Below are 18,788 nucleotides of genomic sequence, written 5' to 3'. Positions count from 1 at the left end.
GGTCCTTAGGGACTAGTAAGGCGCTATACAAATACAGGCCATTTACATATAGTTTTGTCATTGCATTTCTTATTCTCATATTGAGCTATCTGGGGATTAAATGTGCAGTTAAGCTACTTTACTGGTGCTGGCTCATCAATAGAGGGCGCTACAGCACCACTCCCTTAAAAATGTTGTGAGAAAAAAATCTGTTGCAATCAATTAATTATGAAAATACAACATACATAACAAATAAGTACATTTTGCTTATACAGAATGTGTGGTTGCCTGATTTGTGTGGATTATTAATTTGCAAGAGTTTAAGACTTAAGCATTTAGATTAGATTAGATTAGATTAGATAGAACTTTATTAATCCCTCGGGTGGGTTCCTCTGGGAAATTTCGATTTCCAAAAAAGCACAGCACCGACAGAAGTTACAGAGTTATACACACACACATATATATAAATACAGAGACAAATATAAATAAAATATACAAAGGGGATAAATAGAATAAATAGGAATAAAAAATAAAAATACAAGTGAATTGCACATTTCAAGTATTGAGTCTGTTGACTATTTACAAAAAGTATTGCACAAAAGGTATTGCACAGTGAGGTGCAGAGGCACTACAGCTTAGTTGTTCCCCCCTCCTTTGTCCTCCTGTTTCCCCTCCCTCTCCCCTCCAGAGAGGAGTTAAACAGTTTGATGGCGTGTGGGACAAAGGAGTTTTTAAGTCTGTTAGTTCTTGTCTTGGGGAGAAGCAACCTGTCACTGAACAGACTCTTCTGATTGTTTATGGCCGTGTGCAGAGGATGCCCAGCATTGTCCATAATGTCCATCAGTTTCTTTAATGTCCTTTTCTCTGCCACTGTCACCAGAGTGTCCAGCTTCATGCCGACCACAGAGCTAGCCCTCCTTTGTTTCAATGTGTGTTTTTTTTCCTGACCTTTGAGATGCTTTACATTGTTTGACCTGTCAGCCTGAAGAGTAGACATGGTCCCGCCCTTCTGTAGGCCTACAGGTGCAGTAGGCCTACAGAAGGGCGGCCTACTGCTGTGTCTGGTGGCCGCCAAGGGTGGAGTCCCTGGCAGACCGATCCCCACACTTCTCTACATTTCCGGACATATCCCACTGAAAGGAGGCCCTGGGGCAGACCCAGGACATACTGGAGAGGTTATATCTCTCAGCTCATCTGTAAACGCCTTGTGTTCTCCCAGATAAGCTGGAGGAGATATCTAGGATAGAAGTTGGTTCATAGACCTAGGTTCTCTGGTTGGAGTGCAGGGTTGCAAAAATTCAGTAAAGTAAGGTGGAGCCTAAATTCAATTCAATTTAATTCAATTCAATTTTATGTAAACAACGCCAAATCACAACAACAGTCGCCTCAAGGCGCTTTATACTGTACAGTAGATCCTACAATAATAGATACAGAGCAAAACCCAACAATCATATGACCCCCTATGAGCAGCACTTTGGCGACAGTGGGAAGGAAAAACTCCCTTTTAACAGGAAGAAACCTCCAGCAGAACCAGGCTCAGGGAGGGGCGGGGCCATCTGCTGTGATTGGTTGGGGTGAGAGAAGGAAGACAGGATAAAGACATGCTGTGGAAGAGAGACAGAGATTAATAACAAGTGTGATTCAATGCAGAGAGGTCTGTTAAATCTCCTAAGCCTAAACCTCTCAGATTCTTAAAAACAAGGAATAAAATGTTAAACTGTGTGTTCACATACGTATAAATTTGACTTTTTACACTGGCTTCCAGTTCATTATAAGATACAGTTTAACATTTCCTTCCTGTGAAAAGTTGAGCTGCTTCTCTTTGTATGACCTGCATTCAACAAAGTAATGACTGAACAGAGCCAACATATAAAGAATTACAATAGTCTCTGCGAGCGGTAACAAAAGAATGAATTACCCCAATTACAACACATGATGTGATGTCAACATTGGTGTGAGACACCCACAACACAGCAAGCTTGATGGTCCCATGCAACGAGAGTCCAGCCAGTATTATGGGGCCTTAATAACCGTATTACCTATAACTCAACAGCTTATTCACTCTCCCTGTCTGGAAACCTGTGGGCTCTCCTCAGATCCCTCCGAAGTTTCTGTTCTGGAACTCCCTCGAGTGAGATAACCAGATGTACCCAAAACAGTTTAGCAAGTCTTCCACACTTTTCCCAGTCCCAGCTACCATTGTTTCTCCTCACTCAAATGAGCTTCTGCTTTAGTTCCCACAGTCAGTTTTGCCATACCAGTCTCCTGTTTGTTCTCAGTAAGTTACACTTAGTCTGTAAATAAAGCTTTTAAACTTCTGGTGTGCTGGGTCTGAATTTAAAGTCCAGTTTGCGCCAAATACATGACCGCAGGTCTAAAACCCTAAAGTCAAGGAAACCAGCCGTAACACAGGATTAGCTACACTGGCCTCCATATGTACTGGCAGAGTAAGTTATGTAAAGCACAGTGGATCCACAACAGGCAATACATTACCCATTTATTTTAGTAAACAATTAGTTTTTTGTCAAATATCACAAATCACATGTGCTAACAGCATTTCCCAGTTATTGGAAAACACAGATGAATGAATGAACCAAGGATGTGTTTGATCTCTGACTCAGCTCAAGGACAAATGTGGAGTCAGGGCTGCAAAGGAGAGCAAAAACAAAAGCATATTAGAACATATGAGCCTTTAAGATGTGAATGACACACAAGGATCATCAAATTATGTGTTTCTTGTTCCATTATAGCTGATGGCTAACACTGAGCACAGAGATCCAATACACCTGAGTGTATTATCAGTGTGGATCTCCATTAATACTCTCAGGCATGAAATTCATATTTCCCAGCCTTCTAAGGTTTATATAACTCTTAGTAACAAATTTAACAATTCAAATTTACATTCAAGTGCAGCGACAAATCACTTTGAGTGTTTTGGAGATCTGAAATCAGAAAACTGGTCTGAGCCTGTAATGTGAGATATTTAAGAAACATTGGTAAATTTGCACTAAATGTGTGCATCCTACTTTTACTTCATCGAGAAGCCCGACTTCAGTGAGCTGAGCTTGCTCAGTTTCTCATCATCAGAGCGATTCAAAAAAGATTGTTTCAAAAATAATTACTACATCCACTTCATCTTTTTGTATTTTTACTGAAGACAGTACCTTAAAATCCCAGATCACCATAGCTCCATCCAGACCCACACTGCTGTACTGCACAACTTTGGCTTTGTCCAGTGATACAATACGCAGCTGCCTGCAGAGCACAAAGTAACAGCTAAGAAAGGAAATGACAACATAGGTGAAAATATTTGGACAGACAAAATGTCTGACGCGTACTAACAGATGCTCTTCTGTGAGCAAAGTGAGATCAACGGGTATTAATGATGGTTTTAAAATCAGTTTCCATTTTAATTTGTCAGTTCACTTGAATTGTATTTACATAGCACCAAATCACAACAACAGTCACCTCAGCACACTTTACTTTGTAAATAATAGAGAGAAACCACAACAATCATATGACCCCCTATGAGCAGCACTTTGGCGACAGTGGGAAGGAAAAACTCCCTTTTAACAGGAAGAAACCTCCAGCAGAACCAGGCTCAGGGAGGGGCGGGGCCATCTGCTGTGATTGGTTGGGGTGAGAGAAGGAAGACAGGATAAAGACATGCTGTGGAAGAGAGACAGAGGTTAATAACAGATATGATTCAATGCAGAGAGGTCTGTTAAATCTCCTAAGCCTAAACCTCTCAGATTCTTAAAAACAAGGAATAAAATGTTAAACTGTGTGTTCACATACGTATAAATTTGACTTTTTACACTGGCTTCCAGTTCATTATAAGATACAGTTTAACATTTCCTTCCTGTGAAAAGTTGAGCTGCTTCTCTTTGTATGACCTGCATTCAACAAAGTAATGACTGAACAGAGCCAACATATAAAGAATTACAATAGTCTCTGCGAGCGGTAACAAAAGAATGAATTACCCCAATTACAACAAAGTTTCCTTGCAACCGGGTGACAGTAAGTAACTGAAGACCAATGGTCACTGAAGAAAGGAAGAAGGAAAATAAATGTTTAAATTCAGTTCAGTTTTATTTATATACCACCAAATCACATCAAGAGGCTGTAAGGGAAAGGTGTGGAGAGAAATAGGACCCAAGTGCAGACACTGACAACAAACTTAACTGTGAATAAGCTTTCATCTGCGGTGGGGACAGAAAACAAAAACAGAACATGGCAAAAACTAAACTAAACCTAAACTGGGAGCACCTACAAATAGACACAGAGGGATAATGGGGGAATGGGAAACAATAGGGGAACATAGCAGGGAGTAATCAAACATGACGAGACCAAGACTGAAACTCTTCAAATAAACCTCTGCAGATGATCTGTTAGCTGTTTGACAACTACTCTTTCAAGGATGTTTGATATAAAGGAAGGTTGGAGATTGGCCTATAATTAGCTAAGACTGCTGGGTCTAGAGATGCTTTTTGAGTAAAGGTTTAACTACAGCCAGCTTGAAGGCCTGTGGTACATAGCCGATCATTAGAGATAGGTTGATCATATTTAAGATCGAAGCATTAATTAATGGCAGGACTTCTTTGAGCAGTTTTGTAGGAATGGGGTCTAAAAGACACGTTGATGGTTTGGAGGAAGTAATTATTGAAGTTAACTCAGAAAGATCAATTGGAGATAAAGAGTCTAACTTAACATCAATGGTACTAAGAGTAGCTGTAGATAATATTACATCTGTGGGATGATTACTGGTAATTTTTTCTCTAATGATAAAAATTTTATTTGTGAAGAAGTTCATGAAGTCATTACTAGTTAACGTTAAAGGGATTGTTGGCTCAAAAGAGCAACCAGAGAAACCTGGGGTTGTTCTTATTTTCTTCAATCAGTGATGAATAGTAAGATGTTCTGGCTTTGTGGAGGGCTTTCTTAGAAAGCTCTCCTGAGCCCAGACTTCTTGTTGAGAAAAGGGTGTCAATAGCATTCAGAGACCAGCTGATCAAATCCATAATTCTCTTTTAGGTTTTAGAGACCGACTGTGAGAGATTGTTCCAGGGAAAGTAAAAACACAAGACAAGACAAGGACACAAGAGGCTAAGCAGGGAAGCTAAGGGGAAGGAGGAGAGGAGAAAAGTGCGACCGCCTTCGCCGAGAGCCAAACGTGTTTCAGGGCTATTGCTGTTGCATCATCCACTGATCGATGGGGACAGTATGCAAACTGGAGGGGGTGTATAGTGTCTGGGACCATGTGATTGATGTGACGACTGGTGTGAGTGCCACTGGCCTGAAGTCATTCAGAGTGGAGGTGTCTGGTCTTTTGGGAACTGGTATGATGATAGAGGATTTAAAAATACGTGGGAAAGTGACAGGTTGAAGATGTCAGAGTACACACCAGCTAGTTGTTCCCCACAGGCCTTCAGTACTCTGGGAGGAACTCCCAGGGTCCCACAGCCTTGCAGGGATTCCCCTTATTCAGAGCTTTCAGGACCTGTGTGTGTGTCACCTGAAAGACGCTATCTGTGGGGTCACAGGAGGTCTTTGATGGAGCGTCTGTGTTCACTCTGTCAAACCTGGCACAGAAGGTGTTGAGGCTGTCTGGAAGGGTGGTGTCTCGGGGGTCTGTGGTTGTTGTGGTTCCCCTGTAGGTTGTGACAGCTTGAATTCCCTGCCACATGCTGCGTATGTTGTTGTTGAGGTATTAGCCTTTAAGCTTTTCTGAGTGGGCCTCTTTGCTGCTCTGATGGTTTTTGCAGTTAGTAGCAGGCTCTCTTTTACTCCACCTGATTTCCTGCCTTGAAGCCCTCCCTCCTCTCCCTGATTTTCAGTTTAATGTCTCCATTAAACCAGGGTTTTGGTTGGGGACCCTACGCACAGTCCTGGGAGGGGCACAAACAGACGTACACCAGTTTGTGTAGTCGCTCACAGTCTCTGTGTACTCGTGGATGTCGTTAGCTGTTCCTTTGAAGATGCTCCAGCCTGTAGCCTCTAAGCAGCCCCGCAGGCTGGCTTTTGCACTGTCAGTCCAGTTGTTAATAGTCCTGACTGTGACGGGCTTCGTCTTGAGCTTTTCGTTGTAGATGTGATTTATTTCCCCTGGTGGAAAGGTTACAAACTGATGCAGTTCAGGCATATTTTTCTGGAAATGACAACGATAAAAGTCTCCCAGAACAATTCAGCCAGGGCCAAGTCAACATGTTAATTTTCATGCTCATTTATCATGTCGTGCAGCCCCCTCATCTCAGCCTCCTTATATCCAACACTCACAATGATGCACTCCAGTTCTCCAGGCAAGTAAAAAGGCCTTAACCTCACAGTCAGAAATTCCACATTTTCAGGGCAGGATTTTGAAGTTATCTTACAGTCAGTACACCATGATTGCTTGACGAGGGCGGCAATTCCTCCGCTGCGGCTCTTGCCGGTGCCCGTACAGCTTTGGTCCGCTCTGAACACCATATAGCCATCTGGTGATATTGCCGTATCAGGTGTCCTCTCCCCCGGCCAGGTTTCACAGAAACACAGTATGGAGCACTCCTGAATGTCTTTTAGCTTGGATATCCGAGCATGGAGTTTGTTCATTTTCAAGACTTAATTTTTGCAAGCAGCATGATTGATTGATTAAACCCTTTATTTGTCACTTGCAGTTGCCTGCCACAGTGAGATGATCATGGTGGTCATGTTGTTTAGGACGAACAGAATATCCATCACTGGTTCGCAGGTGTATCAATTTCCTGTTGAAGAGCCGTGAGCTACGCCAGGATCTTTCCCACATTGCGTTGCATAAGAACGGTGTTAGTACTCACAGCTCGTCCCAGCCCTTCGATCATTGCAGCTAGCCTTGTGGGGTTTTGAACAGCTGTAACTGCTTTCTTCAATTTCCGATTAGCCAGGGCCAAGCCAGTTCCAATCAGCACGAACCCAGTTATCATGGTTCAGAATAGGTAGATGTCTTTGATGTCCTCAATAGACAGTCCCGCTAGGGACACTTCTGCCACCATCCATCTGGTTAAGACATTTAATTTTTTGATCTACGCTTGTGCTTTTTGATTTCCTCACCATTTTCATAAATTCACACCTGTTGCATTTGATTTCAAGAACGGCTAACATGTATGATTCAATAGAAGAAAATGGATTCGGTATATTGTAAATGACAAAACACAGAGTGTTGAACAAAAATGTGAGATGAAGTATTTCACTGTTTTAAAAAGAGGTTATGCTGAAATGGTCATGTGAGCTAATAATAAATCTAATTGAAGTGAAATTGCATAAACTGAATGAAACACACGATATACTCATATGTACTGGAATTATTGACATGTCATTGTAACAAACCACGGCAGACCCGGTGACATTTTTATGCTTTTATGCATCGTTTATTAAATCTCACACAGTTGCTGTTCACACCACAGCTGCAGCCAACCCCCTGCCAGCTCAACATACCAACAACAACCACGACAGACAAAAAGCAAAACTTTTTATGCCGGTGAGGCGTGACTGTAGATGCCATGCAGTGGCGCCGCAGACCACGCCCTGCCAGTCATATTTAAGTACAGCATAGAAAAGACGGAAATGGAATGATATGTTAAAACTTTTCTTAAAGTGTTTATGTGAAAAAGTGGGAGAAGGAGAAGGTGATAAGGTGTGGCTGGACCAGTGGCGTGTCTAGAAAATTTTTGTTGGGGGGGCCAGGTAGGGGCACAGATTTGGAGAAGGGTGGCAGATTTAATTGGCAGATAATGTTTTAAAAAAAAATTCTACCAACCCTTAACCATAATTCAATAACCCTATAAACCTAATAACCAAATGCACTTTTAACTCTTATTAGAATGAGATTTTAACCACTACGGTGCAAAGTTTTTAGATACTGCGTTGATAAAGTACAAGAGATACAATCAGTGCTTTGTCAGTGTTTACTCAGCATTCAAGGACATCAATATTTGCATAGTATTTTTACTGACATATAGTGCACATATGTTTTGGGCAAAAACATTTTTGAAAATTAAAATACGAACATTTGTAACAAACAATTGACAAATTAGCCAATGCAAAACTTTCTCTGCCTGTTAAAAAAAGAAGATAATCTTCTCACAAACTGGTGTTTGATTTTGAAACAGGAAAAAAGTGGGGAAACAACTGAAAAGACTAACATTTGAATAAAACCTGAAAGCAAGTAAATACTTTCTATGCTGCCTTATGCATCCAGAAATGCATACACTATTATATATTGTACATATATTTATTAGTTTCAGGTTGGCCATTCTTGTATTTTGCTCGTTTGTGTTGTTGTGTTTGCACATCTCTGTTGCTTGTGGGGCTCGCACACAAGAATTTCACTCGCATGTGCTGTGCCAGTGTGCCTGCACATGTGATGTGACAATAAAAGTGATTTGATTTGATTTGATTTGATTTGATTTTGATATGGTAAACTTTGGTAATATTGATAAAGAACAACACTGGCTGATGATGAAATACAGTCAGCTGGCATGGTGACACTGCCAGTATTAACCTGCAGGACTGGACTGGGACAAAAAATTGGGCATTTTTACTACAGACCGGCCCACCAGGTATTAAAGCCATAAAGACTTTGAATGAAAACAAATGCTGTTGTGACAGTGATGTACAGTCTTGTTGGTATATGTATGATTTCTATACATTTTACGTCAGATAAAAACTTTGGTTGTAAGATTTAGATAATTATTTAATAAAAACTAGGTATTTTAAATGAGAATAAGAAAGAAAAGTATTTCTTTGTGCCCCCCTCTCCCTGTTAATGCCCTACCTGGCCCCCTGGCAACACTTTGCTAGACCCGCCCCTGCACAGTTACCAGCTGTCAGCTACTTAGAAAAAGATCCTGGTGTTATTTGTCTCTCAGAAACAGTTCATAACTTCAACTCATTCATGTCACCTAAAAGGTAAACCTGTTTCTCCATCACCTGTTCAGCTCTGATGGTTCAGTAAGGACATCTCCTGGTTTCATCTTCATGTTTCCCTCTCACCACATATCCAAACCGACATCATGACCAGCAGCTTTACAGCTGTGGCTCCAGCAAACATCAGCTGATACTAGAAATTAATATTAAATAAATTCTAACAACAGCTGATCAAGCTTAAACGTGCTGCTGTTGTTTAGCGCGACATCCGCTGGTTTCCTCTTTCTGGCGCAAAGTGGGCGATAAACAAACAAGAGAGAAAAGCCGATCAGCTGATCATTGATCAGTTTCATGATTGAAGTAGCAACAGGAGATGGAGGGGAGAGAATGAGAGGAGAAGAGGCAGCTGTGCAGCATAAAGACAGAATAAATCCAGCTTTGTGTCTTTTTCCATTATAGCGAAAGTTCGGGACAAACTGCGTCTCTTCTCAGCTCAATATGAAACGCGTAATATTTTCTCTGAATGACGGACCATTCCATTTTTTTAAGGAGCCGTTGGCAACTCTACTAACTAACCTTATGAATAAAATAAAGTTCACTATCAGTAACATCATAGCACCCACCCAGCTGTATAAAAACTCCGTCAAACTGGCTAGAACGCAGTATGAGTTATTGCAACTGACAGTAAAAAGTCAGCAACATGAAAATAAACTCCACCTAAACTTGGTTTATATCTGACCCAGACAGACTGCAGGTCATAACTTCTTACCTGAAGTTCAGTTCACCTGACACTCGGACTGGTGGCTGCCTCGGGTCTCTCCTCCTGCCTCCCCTTCCCTCATCCACCTGCTGGCCTCTGTGGAAGCCCCGCCATAGCCACCACCAAACAACGGAGTTATTTCTACACATCGACCTGCATCTGGCCGATCCACCACCTCTCATTGTTCATGCCGTTACAAAAAAAATAAAAAATAAGTCAAATAAGCCCGATGGCCAGTCCAGCTATGTTAACCTGCAACCAAATCTGCAGCTCCATACAGCAATGTTACGACTTAGATTATATCTTATAACTCATAACTCTTATGTTAGCTGCCCTCAGTAGCATACTGTCTGAAATATTCCACAGCTGCAATAATTCTTTAAGTGTTATTTTTTTCCTTGGGATTCTAATTTCACCGAAGTTTACTAAACTCAACAAACTTAATATTACTTACCGGGACATTTATTCTGTCCTCATTTTCTTTCACCGAAAAATTGTTTCCTGCAGTGCCATCTTTCGCGCTTGGCTCTCCTACCTTTGCTAACGTGATGCGCATAGCGCAGAAGCGATGCTGCATTCACTTACACTCGGATATCTGAGCGTCACCGTGAAAACATAATCGGACATTTGATATTTGATTGAATTTTATTGTTTTGCCTTTGGGGTGGCACCTGGGGTGGCCAGTCTGGTTTGGGGGGTGGCCTGTGCCCCCCCAGGCCACCCCGCTGGACACGCCATTGGGCTGGACATCAAGTGATTGTATGTCCAGAGAGGAGGGGGGGGGGGACATTCTTGTTTTTGCGATGAAGCAGAAGATTTGGCTCTGTGGTGACTGTAGCTCAGATGGTAGAGCAGGTGGTTCGATTTGCCTGCGTGCACCAGTCTCAGTGGGCAAGATACTAACCCCAACATGCTCTCTGATGCTTCTATCGGAGTATGCATGTGTGTGAATGGTACATAGAAGCACCTACATAGAAAGAGCATAGAAAAAAAAGTGCTTGAGGGAATAGGCGACTGAGGGATTGTGTAAAATGTAAAGCTCAGAGTAGAAAAGAGTTCTATAAGAACCAGTCCATTTAGCATGGACACACTTTCCTGTAGCGTCCTCTCTTGCTGCAGTTATATCTTGTCACCTCATTACTTGATTTCCAATAGTTGGGGAAGCTGGCACATCTGTAGCATGCCGTCATTCAGCAGGTGTTTGATGTAGGGTTTTGTGTGGTGATTGCTTTTACATCTTCTGCGTAATGGTCACTGGATCAGTGTCCCAGTTATTATCCACCGTCAGGTCAGTTTGCTGACTTTTAATGGCTTCAGACTGCCTTGCTGTGTTGACAGCTTTGGACTGCAGAGTTAAGTCTTTATCCAGCAGCTCAGATAGGCAGGTTTACTTCAGTCCTACCACTGTATGATGTCTGATAAATTTGTCATGCAAAGCACTATAGTTGCTGTTTTCAGCCAAGGCATACAGTCCAATAATAAAGGTGTCTAATGTCTCCATAGCTTGTTGAACTCTGTTGAATTTACAGTAGCTCTCTTATACATCACATTCTTTCAAGGTACAAATTACAACTCATATGTCTCTTTTACTGCGTTGTACTGTTGTTATTCTGCCTTTTAGAGAATTTGACCACCTAACATCATAAAATACAACAAGGTGACCTGTTTAACATTACATTACAATGACTCGTCAAGAATGTCTCATTTCTTTTAAATACCTGTTGCATTAACTCCTCTCACCTGGAGTGTCCTCATGCTTCTCCTCACACCACTGCAGGGAAGGACTAAGACTCTAAGACAGTGCATGGAAAAGACTTCTGTCTTTTTTCCATGCACTGTAAATGGTCCTCAAAGTGTGACTCAGGTAACACAGCCTTATGACATGTTAAGAAGTGTTGGAAAAGCTGGTTTGTCCTTTGGTTATAAGAATTTGAAGAACTCCAGGGGAACAGTGGTCTCCATCCTGATGTCCAGAGGCCTCCTTCTCTTCCTTGGACTTGGACTGGAGGCCTGGTCATTTGTCACCAGATGTTGGTAGGGTAGAAGAATGCTCCAATTTGGAAGAAATATGGAGCTGTTAATGTGTGGATGAGTACCCAAATCAAAGGCGATGGCTTTCTCCATTAGAAATAACTTTAATTTCAGTTTTATTGCAGGTATTTCAGAGGTCGGTCATCCAGACCATGGAGAAGAAAAACCCTCCCACAAAGACGTAAAATAAGAACAGTTCGGGGCTAAGGTCAAAGGTTTATCTGCCTCTTACTATTGGCTGATAGTGAGACTAAGATCATTGTTTGTTTTTTGACCAAGTGGACATCTAAACCAATGAAATCAACCATATATAGATAAGACACGGAAGGGGCCTGTTTGGAGGTGTGGTCCCACTCCTGAAATTCAGATAATTTATCTCCAATTAAACAGTTCTCAAATTTAACTTCATATCTGAGTGTCTCTTAGTTATAGACCTGGGCGATCGTGGCTCAAGAGTTGGGAGCTCGCCTTGTAATCGGAAGGTTGCTGGTTCGAGCCCCGGCTTGGACAGTCTCTGTCGTTGTGTCCTTGGGCAAGACACTTCACCCGTTGCCTACTGGTGGTGGTCAGAGGGCCCGGTGGCGCCAGTGTCCGGCAGCCTTGCCTCTGTCAGTGCGCCCCAGGGTGTCTGTGGCTACAGTGTAGCTGCCATCACCAGTGTGTGAATGGGAATGACTGGATATGTAAAGCGCTTTGGGGTCCTTAGGGACTAGTAAAGCGCTATATAAATACAGGCCGTTTACCAAAGACCTGTCATTTAGTCTCATTCTTTTCCATGGTTAGAAATTAGTCACCAGAACATCCCCACTTGAAGGTATCCAACTAGAGTGAAGGTAATTTTCTAATCACGCGACACATGATGTGATGTCAACATTGGTGTGAGACACCCACAACACAGCAAGCTTGATGGTCCCATGCAACGAGAGTCCAGCCAGTATTATGGGGCCTTAATAACCGTATTACCTATAACTCAACAGCTTATTCACTCTCCCTGTCTGGAAACCTGTGGGCTCTCCTCAGATCCCTCCGAAGTTTCTGTTCTGGAACTCCCTCGAGTGAGATAACCAGATGTACCCAAAACAGTTTAGCAAGTCTTCCACACTTTTCCCAGTCCCAGCTACCATTGTTTCTCCTCACTCAAATGAGCTTCTGCTTTAGTTCCCACAGTCAGTTTTGCCATACCAGTCTCCTGTTTGTTCTCAGTAAGTTACACTTAGTCTGTAAATAAAGCTTTTAAACTTCTGGTGTGCTGGGTCTGAATTTAAAGTCCAGTTTGCGCCAAATACATGACCGCAGGTCTAAAACCCTAAAGTCAAGGAAACCAGCCGTAACACAGGATTAGCTACACTGGCCTCCATATGTACTGGCAGAGTAAGTTATGTAAAGCACAGTGGATCCACAACAGGCAATACATTACCCATTTATTTTAGTAAACAATTAGTTTTTTGTCAAATATCACAAATCACATGTGCTAACAGCATTTCCCAGTTACTGGAAAACACAGATGAATGAATGAACCAAGGATGTGTTTGATCTCTGACTCAGCTCAAGGACAAATGTGGAGTCAGGGCTGCAAAGGAGAGCAAAAACAAAAGCATATTAGAACATATGAGCCTTTAAGATGTGAATGACACACAAGGATCATCAAATTATGTGTTTCTTGTTCCATTATAGCTGATGGCTAACACTGAGCACAGAGATCCAATACACCTGAGTGTATTATCAGTGTGGATCTCCATTAATACTCTCAGGCATGAAATTCATATTTCCCAGCCTTCTAAGGTTTATATAACTCTTAGTAACAAATTTAACAATTCAAATTTACATTCAAGTGCAGCGACAAATCACTTTGAGTGTTTTGGAGATCTGAAATCAGAAAACTGGTCTGAGCCTGTAATGTGAGATATTTAAGAAACATTGGTAAATTTGCACTAAATGTGTGCATCCTACTTTTACTTCATCGAGAAGCCCGACTTCAGTGAGCTGAGCTTGCTCAGTTTCTCATCATCAGAGCGATTCAAAAAAGATTGTTTCAAAAATAATTACTACATCCACTTCATCTTTTTGTATTTTTACTGAAGACAGTACCTTAAAATCCCAGATCACCATAGCTCCATCCAGACCCACACTGCTGTACTGCACAACTTTGGCTTTGTCCAGTGATACAATACGCAGCTGCCTGCAGAGCACAAAGTAACAGCTAAGAAAGGAAATGACAACATAGGTGAAAATATTTGGACAGACAAAATGTCTGACGCGTACTAACAGATGCTCTTCTGTGAGCAAAGTGAGATCAACGGGTATTAATGATGGTTTTAAAATCAGTTTCCATTTTAATTTGTCAGTTCACTTGAATTGTATTTACATAGCACCAAATCACAACAACAGTCACCTCAGCACACTTTACTTTGTAAATAATAGAGAGAAACCACAACAATCATATGACCCCCTATGAGCAAGCACTTTGGCGACAGTGGGAAGGAAAAACTCCCTTTTAACAGGAAGAAACCTCCAGCAGAACCAGGCTCAGGGAGGGCCTGTGATTGGTTTGGGAGCCAGAGATTAATAATAACTAATGATTAAACAGAGAGAGGTCTATCAACACATAGTGAGTGAAGAAGAAACACTCAGCTTTGGAAATGTTGGCAGAAAATAAAGTGGGTGAGAGCTGTAGGATGACAAATAGTATAAAATATTTAAAACATGCTTCCTTCACTCAGTTGTTTAAGAACAGAACCTCCTCAGCAAAGGTTATTGTGCCTTTTCAAATTAAAAAGCAGTATTCCTCACGTGATGCTGTTTTGATGAAGTGCGTCCAGGTCACCGGTTTCCTCGTCAGTGGCCTTTTTGTCCAGGTTGCGAAAGTGTTGCATTGCTGACATATTCCCTTTGGAGGTCTGCTTTGGGATATCAAGCTTCTTCACAAACTCCAGAGAGCGTGGGCCCTTATACGTGTACTGGTAGGGGCAACAGTCATGTCCCTGGGTGCAGAAAAAGCACAAAATAATATCTGATCATTTTAGATATTCGGTTTTTCAATGTGATATTGTGTGACCAATGGCCATGGAGCAGCAAAGCTCAGACACAATTTAGTATAATTTTTTTTGTTTTATTTGTCAAGGCTTCAGTTTTGTCTTTCTGTCTTGAACATGCCTTTCACATGACTCACAGTCATTTAATCTATTGATAATATGGAGATTTTACATCTTTACACAGTTGAATAATTTTGATTTACACAGACAAACACATGGAGCGGGGCATAGTTACCGCAGCAACAATCTCAGTAGGGCTGATATAGAGGACGCTCAGCAGTGGCAGGCTGTCACTGGTCAGCTGGATTACCCTAACAGGCGAACAGGTGAAATGATATAAGGTCATGCACCTGTGGCACTCCTATATACAAGGAAAGGTTTACAGTAATGGCTATATGTTTAAGTGAATAAAATAATACTCCTCATATTAATGAAGTAAGTGGTTCGGTAGCAATACTTACTCCTTCCCCTGTGTGGCATCAGCGACACTGATGCTGCTGTTGTGGGCCACCCAGGCCAACTGGTCTCCACTGGGAGAGAAAGAAACACTGTGTACCCACCCACCACAGTCTTTATGCTCCAGCATCATCTCCCCAAAAGGCATCTTGGCCCCCCAGGCAGTGGGCCCGGGCTTTTCCTCAATGTCCTTGATGTAGGTTGAGAAAATCCTGGGAAACACAAATATCTCTTTGTTAGTTCTTAAATAGTGAATCAGTGTGTTTTGTCTACTTTTTCATTACCCATAAAGCCTGTATGGCCCATAACCAAAATGAATAAGACATCTTTGGTTCAAGTGTACTGACATTATTTTATAACATAAAACCTTGTGGTTGCCTTTCATGCTTGACATATCTGACTTTTTACTTTTGTTATTTAAACATTTTTACACAAAACAATATTAGGTTAAAGCAAATATAGTATAAAATTAAACTTAGCACAAAAACCAGATTGATGCTTGATGGCAGTTATTTATTTCTCCTTAAATGGTGCTACATCTTTAAGGAGAATGTGTGACTTATGCAGCAGAGTTGAGTATTTGGGCTGTGCCATTGAAAACTTATTCTGCTACTGACTTTTGTTTTGAGCTTCTGGTGACAATAAGGTGATTAATCGACACCAGACTAGCAACACTGGCTACAACAGTCAGTTTGCTTCTCATCCAAGTATGCCATGTTTGACTGATCAGGCAAATTCAAGCTGGTGTTCTGCAAAACCGAGCTGCAACATTATTTCGCGTGATCCCTAGTACCATCTATAAACTGATGGTCAAGCTCCATGTAATGCAGGATGTCGAAGATAGGCTGTGAAGTGGGCATGCCAAGAAGATGACACGACAAGAAGACCATTTCCTCACCCTGTCAGCCAGGCGAGCCAGGAGGTCTGCTATGGCTGCCCTTCACTGTCAGGACCAGTTGCAGTGGTGCTGGCGACACATGCACTGGACTTGAACATGTGGAGGAACATTAGCGATGAGTCCAGATTCTGCCTACAGCAGTTGGATTGTATGGTAGTGTGAAGACGCAAAGAACACTGAGCTGATTTCTTCACCAGCCAGAGATTTTGGTTGAGGCAGTGCGATGGTGGTGGCGAGGCTTCTCCTCACTGGAGGCAGTTTCAATGCTGAGAGGTATCGAGATGAGGTTGTGCCACCAGGCAATCCCATATCTCCACAGTCCGGGACCAAACTCTATTCTCCAAGATGACAGTGCTCGTCCCCACAGAGCGCAGTTTACCAGAAACCTCCAGAACTCGGGAGGAGAGTGGGTCGATTGGCCTACCTGCAGTCCTGACCACAACCACATTGAACATTTGCGGGATCAGTTTGGATGCGATGTTTGCGCAAGAGAGACAAATGCTGGTTGAAGAATGGGACGCCGATCCACAGCAGTGTGTGACCAAGCCAGTGACCAGCATTAGGAGGAGGTAACAGGCTGTTGTGGCTATGTATGGTAATTCAGACTTCAATGATCCAGTTCAATGAATGACACCAAACAACAGTCAAACTGGCACTGCCAGAGATGATTTGGCACACTTTCTTATGAAAGTAATGTGTCTTCTTTATCCTGATCATGGCTTTAAACTGAAATTCCCAACACCTGCTAACTCTAGACTTAGTCAAACTTTGTGTAAATGGACTGATTCTTATATAGCGCTTTTCTACTGTCCTGGAGTACTCAAAGCGCTCTATACAACACGCCGCATTCACCCATACTCACCCATTCACACAAGCACTCTATGCCTCTCACACTCATGCACATTCATACTCCAATGGTTGCATGGGGGTTAGTATCTTGCCCAAGGATATTTGGCATGCAGACTGGGGGAGCCAGTAATTGACCCACCAACCTTCCGATTGGCAGATGACGTGCACTACCTCCTGAGCTACAGCCACCCCTTAAGATTTACACAAAGGAAATCCTAACCCTCACTGATGAGGGCAACAGAAGACTGTAAGTGTGATTAAGTCAAAATAAATTCCACTGTATTAGTATGTGTTAATCAAGGAGCAAGATCCAGTGCAACAGTGTGGCTTGAAGATTTGTCTAAAACAAATTTATACTGAAATAAGAAGTGCAAATATGTGAGAAAGATGCAGTCATTGTGTGTCTTCATCATGCAAAGATCGACCACAGGTTTCGTTGTAGTTTCACCTGCAGTGAAGGTCTGCAGACCCTGCTGCCAGGAGAATGTTGTTGGGATGCCAGTCCAGACTCAGCACTGTAGAGCAAATTGACTTCTTGATGTGCTTACTCAGCCACCTAAAGTGGAGGAGGAATGTTAGAACCATTCCTATCATACTAACAAAAATCAACATCATCACGTCTTATGTACCAAACACAAGTCTTTTAAATGAGATCTTATATTGCTCACCAGTCATTTTCCTGCTCGAAGTAGCAGATAGAGATAAGACGGGCTCCACTGCCCAGGGCAAACTTGTTCTCCAGTGGGGACCACTTCACACATGTGGCTGCACGGTTGATGCGTACCAAGACTAAGGTAGGTTTCCAGACACCATCCTTCAGGGTCCACACATAGGCATTGCGGTCGGAGGCACATGTCACTATGCGATTAGACTGCGGGGCCCAGTCTATGCCTATGGATGACAGATATGGACACTATATATCTGAGAAACAGCTGCAAGAAGGTATAACACAGAAATATGTGCATGGAATCTTATAGTTGATAGGTATCCTCACCCATCACACACAAAACAGATTTATTGAATTGATTTATAGATAATGGTAGAAATAATTTCCTGAAGCATTCTTTATGGCAGAGGAGTTCAGTAAGTCTGAGGAAGACGGCTCTCTACTATGTCAGTAGTGTGGAATGGATCAGGTGAGATGGGCTGTACATGATAGGAAGCAGTTTGTCCATCACTGACTAAAATGATTCTGGCCAGTGATGGTTCCAGCATTGTGAATTGATCAGAAAAGTAAATGGCATTTGCGACAGACTGCTAAAAGATCTCCAAGATGTTGCTGCAGGATCTGAGCTTCCTGAGAAAATAAAATGAGGTGTACCTCAGGTACCTGTAGCTGTCCACCTCCTCACCTATGATTCTAATGGGCCTAGTCACATTCTTTTCCCCTCTCTTTACCATCTCTTTTATGTTGCTGACATTCAGAAGGAGGTGATTTCTGACTTATTGCTTCACAGACCTCCTCACCAGCTCCCTGGACTCCATCTCCTTACTCCTCCCTTAATACTCCACCTTCATTTTTTGCAACTCCCCTTTGTTCCCTGACCTAATGACCCTCTTCTTATCATTCAGTACGCCTTCAGGTCATTGCTTGATATGATGGTATACTTGCAGATATTTATATAGTCGGTGACGCCGTCTGTAATGGTATTCATGTGTTGGAATTTATGGTCTAGCAGAGGTACCAGATACTTGAACTTAGCTACTCACTGACAGTCAGTTATACTTGGCCAAAATACAGACATTTAAACCTCCCAAAAGGTGCTACATCTGTTGCAAACACATGAAACTAACATACCATGACTGGATAAGAGCTTTAAAATGTGCATTAGAATTTATCCAATTACTTTCATAAGGATTTTTTGATTTATTTAAAAACACAAATTATACCTTTGCAGTCAAC

At 42.1% G+C, this 18,788-nt stretch overlaps 1 protein-coding gene across 1 annotated transcript in view; it reads right to left on the bottom strand.

Annotated features, from left to right (window-relative positions):
* Nucleotides 1-5,762: 5,762 nt before the first annotated feature.
* LOC146632966 (actin-related protein 2/3 complex subunit 1A-A) overlaps nt 5,763-18,788 on the bottom strand; it is a 28,988-nt gene continuing 15,962 nt past the window's right edge. Inside the window, exons 3-10 of the mRNA XM_085352887.1 lie at nt 17,554-17,776; nt 17,334-17,441; nt 15,144-15,350; nt 14,918-14,993; nt 14,441-14,631; nt 13,739-13,829; nt 5,915-6,127; nt 5,763-5,855 (exon numbers count right to left, since the gene is read on the bottom strand). Coding sequence (XP_085209013.1) covers nt 5,763-5,855; nt 5,915-6,127; nt 13,739-13,829; nt 14,441-14,631; nt 14,918-14,993; nt 15,144-15,350; nt 17,334-17,441; nt 17,554-17,776 — 1,202 coding nt within the window. The remainder of the gene's footprint in view (nt 5,856-5,914; nt 6,128-13,738; nt 13,830-14,440; nt 14,632-14,917; nt 14,994-15,143; nt 15,351-17,333; nt 17,442-17,553; nt 17,777-18,788) is intronic.

The sequence above is a fragment of the Diplotaxodon limnothrissa genome, linkage group LG4 (genome assembly GCF_057381915.1).
Source record: "Diplotaxodon limnothrissa isolate DT_005_m linkage group LG4, D_limnothrissa_male_GT1.1, whole genome shotgun sequence".
Lineage (NCBI taxonomy): Eukaryota > Metazoa > Chordata > Actinopteri > Cichliformes > Cichlidae > Diplotaxodon > Diplotaxodon limnothrissa.
This window is presented reverse-complemented; position numbering and strand designations above follow the sequence as displayed.